The sequence below is a fragment of the Micropterus dolomieu genome, linkage group LG07 (genome assembly GCF_021292245.1).
Source record: "Micropterus dolomieu isolate WLL.071019.BEF.003 ecotype Adirondacks linkage group LG07, ASM2129224v1, whole genome shotgun sequence".
Lineage (NCBI taxonomy): Eukaryota > Metazoa > Chordata > Actinopteri > Centrarchiformes > Centrarchidae > Micropterus > Micropterus dolomieu.
Genome location: NC_060156.1, coordinates 21592680 through 21600024, shown reverse-complemented (window position 1 = coordinate 21600024; position 7345 = coordinate 21592680). Strand labels below are relative to the sequence as shown.

The following is a 7345-nucleotide window of genomic DNA, read 5'->3' as shown; positions in this document are numbered from 1 at the left end:
GGCCAGATCTGTGCCTTGCCACAATTCTGTCTCTGAGCTCTTCAGGCAGTTCCTTTGACCTCATGATTCTCATTTGCTCTGACATGCACTGTGAGCTGTAAGGTCTTATATAGACAGGTGTGTGGCTTTCCTAATCAAGTCCAATCAGTATAATCAAACACAGCTGAACTCAAATGAAGGTGTAGAACCATCTCAAGGATGATCAGAAGAAATAGACAGCACCTGAGTTAAATATGAGTGTCACGGCAAAGGGTCTGAATACTTATGACCATGTGATATTTCAGTTTTTCTTTTTTAATAAATTTGCAAATATTTCTACATTTCTGTTTTTTTCTGTCAAGATGGGGTGCTGAGTGTACATTACTGAGAAATAAAATGAACTTTTTTGATTTTTGGAAAATGGCTGCAATGAAACAAAGAGTGAAAAATTTAAAGGGGTCTGAATACTTTCCGTACCCACTGTATATATATAATAATGAGATAATAATAATGAGATATTTATGAGATACTCTACAGAAAGTTTTGAATGAGATTATTTTCAAACCTTAAAGCTAATTTAGAGGAAAGTTATTATAAGTAACGTGAAGGGGATAAACTCCAGTGTTTGCTGCTGTTATCAGCTTGAGCTTGATTTCCATCACTACATAAGACAATACTGGCAAATTGGAGTCTCATGGACATGTTTACCATTAACCCTGGATCCTGTCTGTCCAACATACAGGTACATTTCAATACATCTGAATATCGTGGAAAAGTTCATTTTCTTACGTAATATAATTTAAAAAGTGAAACTTTCATATATTCTAGATTCATTACACATAGAGTGAAATATTTCAAGCCTTTTGTTTTGGTTTAAATCTTGACGATTAAGTTACAGACCATGGAAATCAAAACTCCAGCCTTGTGGTTCAGGTGCTAACAATGAACATTTCCACAATATTCTAATTTTGTGAGATGCTCCTGTACATTGAAGTAAACATCACAACTCATAATGTAAACTCAGCAGCCGGAGAACCTGCCCCAGTAGTGTAACACTTTGTCTTAGTTTAATGTTAAGTAGTAATGTTTAACTGATAATGAAATAAGAAGTAACTTGCTGCTCTAATAATTTATATGCATTTGATCATAAGTTCACTGATCCTGAGAAAGATTATTTGTTAAATATAAGACAAATCCCCATAGACAAGTGTTTAATATACTATATTTACCAATGTACCTTTTCAGTTACTAACATTTATCAGAGTGCATTTCAAAAAGCCAGATTTAGTTTAGTTAGCTAAATTATGTCATTTTAACTTATATAGAGCAAACAAAAATAATAAATAAATCAAATAAATGAAAATAATTTGTGTACTTCTCAGAACTACCTTTCAAATTTGTAAAATTCTCTTTTCTGCAATAAATCAGCATCAGTCCTAATCTCCAGCTGAGATTATTTTCTAAAGTTTTTAATTTAAACTGCAGATGAGGCAGAAATTCGGAATGTTTGTATGTGTGTTTGAACTGATTGAAGTAATGTGACCAACAGACATGTGAGTGTAAGTAAGGACATGTGAGGTGAAGACAGACTCCAGCTTGATCTGTCTATTATATACTGAGCATCATTACTCATTCAACTTTGTGTCTAGGACATAACGCCACTCAATGAAAACAGAATTTAGGTCAATCTATACTAACACGTTGTCCAGACAGAAAGTGTGCATACCTTTCATGCCATAGTAGGAGAAGCGTTCACAGAACTCATTCACCACTATGAAGCAGATGCTGGCTGGGTAATTGGTCCCACATAGTTTCTAAAAGATGCAAAGTTTGTTTACTAAACATTTTTACATACAGCATGAGACATTCATTATACAAACCCACTGATAATACATCCGCAGTTCATTGTCTTATCTCTTTTCTGTAATATAAATATAAAAAAAACAACTTTCTGATTCAATCAGTACTGGAGTTTCACAATCTCTACCAGAGAATTGACCATTAATTGGTCATGGAATGCGAGAAATGTGGCTGATGCATACTTCTTGTTAATCATTACACCGTTAGTCATTATGCAGAAATAAAGTTACACAGACTTCTGATATGATCACTCTGAGCTAAACTGAGGAAAATTAGTTTATACTTACTAGACCCACAATTTTAATTTGTCACTACAAAATGACCATCCCTTCAAATACCGTGAGTAAATACTTAATTTACCCTTTAAAACATACCAATCACTTTAATCATGGACTGTTGGTAAGAGAGAAATCACATCATTTGGCCATTATTTTGAAAAGTTGGAAACCGAACCCCTTAAAAACGCTTTAATTTGAAAAGCACCTGACCAACAAATTAGGGACAATTTAAAACACACAATAAGCTCGTTACATTTTACTAGAACTACTCAACAGAATATATAATGTATTATGATATTTTCTTAAACAATTTGTCAATTAGTTGATCTATTGATACGCTGCTTTCATCAGTTTTCTACCATATTTTTGATAAAGCAACAATTTGAAGCTGTAACCTTGGTTTCTGGGAACTTGTGATGGGCATTCAACACTATTCTATTATATACTAACACTACTACATTATCTCTTGATAATCATCAGATTAATAAGTAATGAAAATAATCACTAGATGCAGACCTAGTACACACAAAGACTTAGCATCACCTGGACCAGGTACAATGGTAAATACTGCTTACATGTTAATTTATTAATTTGAGACTTTGACAGTAAGGATTCATCATCAGAGTGCTTTAAAACTGTTTTAAGCAATATTTCTGCTAAAACTTAAATTGTGCTTGAGTCAAATTTGGATTGTTTGACTTTTACTTGCAGTTGGAGATGCACCAAACTGGTATTGGTGCACTTTCTTTGTCAAGGTCATTATAAAATTCAGTGTTTTCTCTATCATCCATGCAGTCACAGTGATGCTCACATTTTTGTGCCACAGCAATCCCTGGTTTTAGGTTGGATTGATACATCATTGCTTGTAATGGGTTATTTAGTATGGCTGCTAATAGTCTATTTACTTTAAGGACCATTTCCCCAAAATAAAAAAGAAACACATTTTCTCTCTTCCCTCTTGTGGTATCATGCAAATACGGTACTTCAGGCTGTGTTTGTCCTGGGTTTGAGATATCTGTCTCCAAGATTTCTGCCTCCTGCCCGCTACAGTGGATATGTAATTTTGTTTGCAGTCCTCAAAGCACAGTCAACAGCATCTTCACAATGTGCTCAGAAGATGTGGAAACAGCTGTCACGGGGACTGTTTCTCCAGTAGAAAGTAGTGTCAGTGAAAAATTGGTGACAGCATAGACAGATATCTCAAACCCTCAGAAAATAAAAAAGAAACGTGCTTTCTGCATGGGGATGATTAAATAAGTTTGCTTGTAGCCTATTTTATTTAGGTGACCCTTTACATGATTTGCCACAGGACATGTTTCCAACAAGCTAATCAGAAACAGGGCACTCATGGCACCAGTTTTCTCTAAACAGTGCCTAGTAACGTTATGTATTTGTCTTTGAGTTTTACTTTTAGGGACGATGCGCCTGTTGCATCATCTCACTGCTAATTCCTCGTAACGGTTCAGTGAGATCTGGTTAGCAAATCAGAATAACTCCCTGACAATGTAACACGACTCTGCAGTCTAGCACAGACAAAAACACATCGTTGCTTAATTCACATATCTTTGAGGCACACTTCGCTCCCTTGTGTCCACGCAAGGGACACGCAACTTTTCACGGTGGATTAAAAATATATAGGCCTAATTTTTAACTTTTCAACAACCAAAACACACAAACAAACGGACCGACCCAGTTAATGCTGCACAAAAACATCGCTTATGCTCACCTTATTCATCTTGCTTTATTTGCTGCTGAGCTTTTGGATGTTCACGGCCGTTTCGGAAGCCCCTGACTGACATCCAAGTCCGTCCCACTCTGCTCTGCTCTCAGAAGGCACGAATGCAAACCCTCGAACATTTATGTCCTTAAAGGCCGACTTAAAGTTAATATTGCACCGCAAAACGTGGACTTGTTCCTTCAGGAGACACAGACTTCAGCTCTTGTGAGAAAGACTCCCAAACAAATCACACAAATCAACCAGATCAGTATTTTTGAAGTTTGTATGAAACTCACTCTCTGTGGAGCAGGAGGTCCGGTGGTTGCAGTGGGTCTCAGCAGCAGCAGCCTCTAAATTCTGGTTTGTACAATAGTGTCGTTGTTTGGCGCACAGCCGCAGACCTGACTGTGGGATGGAGGGTCAAAGTGTTTTATATGTGCTGGCCAAGCTGCCTCTTTTTTTCGGGTGGATGACGATTTAATTCACCACGAGCAATAACCTCACTCTGTGTGTGTGTCTGTGTGTGTGTGTGGGGGGGGGGGGGGGGGGGGGGGGGGGGGGGGAGTTGTCACTTGGTCTGACAAGTCATTTAGTCAAAGATCATCTTAAAGTTTTCCACTTTGTATAATGAACAATACCAATGACTACACTGTGTTAACTGTGGTCACAATTTTGCATTTTAATAATCAACAAGTCCATTTTTTGATAGTATGCGTAATGAAACCTTCAGAAGGCAGCTTCAAATATACAGTTTGGACTGTTTTTTCACCAACTTTGGGCGTGTCCCCCCTTTTTATTAAAAACAGGTGTCGAAACAGGTCTGCCGAGAATCGCACGCACCTCGCGGGAGCGCGCACAGCTAAAGCGAAAAACTACCAGACATTTCGAAATGATTTCTACGGCAAAGTGCTGTTTTAAAATGATATAAGAATCTTTGATAAATGATTGTTGTGATGATGTTATATGAACGTTTAGAGTCACCATTGTTTTATTAGACTCAGTAGAAGTAACATTCCCTTGATAGGATTGGTCTTTGCCAGGTTTCATTGATTCATCTGAGGGTGAATTAGTTGGTGTTTATCTTTATAAAATACATTCAGACCAATCGTATAGCCCATGTTATATCGTTTTAAAACAGTACCTGTATTATATTATGGTATTTTTTTGTATACTTGAACATTTTTTGATCTCCTTAAGTTCTATATATTTCTATTTATGTTTATGTTCATGTGTACTGTAAGCACCAATTTATACCAAGGCAAATTCCTCATATGTGAAAAGGTACCTTGCAATAAACCTGATTGTGATTCTGATTGTGAAAAGATCATTACAATGCTGTTTCGCTGTGCGCGCTCCCGCGAGGTGCGTGCACTTCTCGGTGGGCAGACACAACACCTGTTAAGCTAAAACAGGGAGGCGGGGGGAGGAGCTAACTTGTGACAGGTGTTTGGACTTTTTTTTGCATTTGATGGGCTAAACCAAAATGATCAAAGTTTGTGGCAGTTTTTTTTTTTTTTTAATAAACCTGTCCTGCCCAGCAGCCTGGTGTAGAGTATATATATATATTGTGCCAGACAGATTTTACTTAAACAAGAGAGAATTAATATACTCCTTTGTCTGTTTTATTATTTATTTAATTATGTATTGATTTGTCACCGGGCAGACAGGGGGGCAGACATGGGAATGGGGGGCACAAACAGACAGCACAGAGAAAGGACAAGACCTGTAAGAGAAGGGGGATGGAAGGTGGGGACAACAGGGAATAGCAGAGGGAAACACCAATTGCAGAAAGCAACGAAACATGCAATAGAACAGAGAGGGGAGCTTTGGGAGGAGAAAAACAACAGCAAACAAACAAACAAACAATAAAAATAATAATAATAGTAAAAGACACTCAGCCGAACAACAATAAAACAGCAATAAACAGCTGACATAGTAAGACAACTAAGAGAAAAATGAAACAGTCACGCACTCTAATAAGCAACACAGCACAGCCACGAGAGCTGGAATAATAACAATTAATTTAAATAAGTAACTGAAAGAAAAGCAGCAGGAATAATTCTACCAGGGACAACCTAAATTTGTTTGTGTCTATGTGTGAGATTGCGTGCATGTGGGTGAATGTGTCTGTATGTGTGTGTGTGTGTGTGTATACATGTGTGTGCGCATAAGCCTGTTAAAGAATGTAGTTGTTAATGAGAGTTTGAGGCAGTTTTAACACATTCATGGAATTCGCTTTTGTGACTAGGTGCATAACAATAGACATAAATATAAATCCACGAAATTGACAAAATATACAACTTATAGAAGAAGGATAAGGACTATGTGCAATATGGCAGTTAAATATTTTCATGTGCACAAACAACTGGATATCTTTGTGCAAACATTAACAGTGTGTAGCCTACTTTAAAGGTAGGAAGGGGATTTGGAGGGGTGAGAGTCACAGTCTTTTACTTATGTAAAAGTAAATACCACAATGTAAAAAAAAATGTTTGGAGTTTTATTACTGATTCTTTAGTATCTAAGGAGAATTTTACTGTTGGTCAACTTGAACTGCTTTGTATAATGCTGCCTAGTTTAACCTTATAAGACTTTATTATATTTTAGAAATTGATCATGTTTTTTAGGTAAAATCTAAACCTGCAGTGGAACTACTGAATATACCTGTAGTTGGTTAAAATGTATATTTTTTATGTAGTGGAGTAGAAACATAAAGTAGTATACAAGTTATAACACTTCATACGTATATTTAGCCTTTCTTGACACCCACATTATTTTCTCAGTGCTACTTTAACTTGATTATTGGTTTGCAGGGACACTTGAAATTGTTAGACACCAGCTGATAAACTGCAAGCCACAAAACAGATTCACCACAAATAGTTCAAACATTACTGAAGGTCCACTTACTAGCTTTTTCTGGAGATTTCTGCATGTCACCCTTATTAGGATAGTTTCTTAGTTGTCTTGGGATGGTGTCAAGTCAGGTGGTCATATATTTTGAGAGATGTTTAAGGATCTTTTTCGTCAGGCTTGAATATACTCCTTGAACTTTCCACTGACTCCTGGTTGACAGCTTTGAAGGAAAACTGGAGTGTTCCCCTTCGAGGGAACTCGAACTGCGTCGGTTACGACACTATGGGAACGCCTCTAGGCGAAGCAGGTCTGAACGTGAATGAAATCACTCCAATCCTATTGGCTTGTTGCTAGAACGGTAAGGTGTGACGGAATAACCGGAGGAGTATAAAGCACACCTGTACACACTCATCATTAGCTTTTTTCTATTCAGCAGGCGCTCTGTATGATGTTTGAAGAAAGCTCCAGTCCTACAAGCAGTGTGTCTTACCTGAAGAAGAAGTCTACCAGCATGTCCGGCCACCAGATGTACAGAAGGTGTGTTTTTTTCTTGCCCTCCGTACATCACGGATGGAGATTCTCATGAGATGTGTGTCTCATGTTTGGGGATGGAGCACGCCCGGGCAGCTCTCGAGGGGGCTGCCTGCGCCCGTTGCGA

The 7345-nt window shown here is 37.6% G+C and overlaps 1 protein-coding gene across 4 annotated transcripts in view; it reads right to left on the bottom strand.

Moving 5' to 3' along the window:
* slc15a2 (solute carrier family 15 member 2) overlaps positions 1-7200 on the bottom strand; it is a 26783-nt gene extending 19583 nt beyond the window's left edge. The window contains exons 1-4 of one of the 4 annotated variants that reach the window (XM_046054992.1): positions 7178-7200; positions 4131-4239; positions 3844-4032; positions 1706-1793 (exon numbers count right to left, since the gene is read on the bottom strand). In XM_046054992.1, the coding sequence (XP_045910948.1) occupies positions 1706-1793; positions 3844-3852 (97 nt within the window). In that variant the 5' untranslated portion in view covers positions 3853-4032; positions 4131-4239; positions 7178-7200. Of the gene's footprint in view, positions 1-1705; positions 1794-3843; positions 4049-4130; positions 4240-6741; positions 6994-7177 lie in introns of those variants that run through there. The other 3 variants (XM_046054988.1, XM_046054990.1, XM_046054989.1) reach the window with 3 other exon arrangements.
* Positions 7201-7345: the final 145 nt, after the last annotated feature.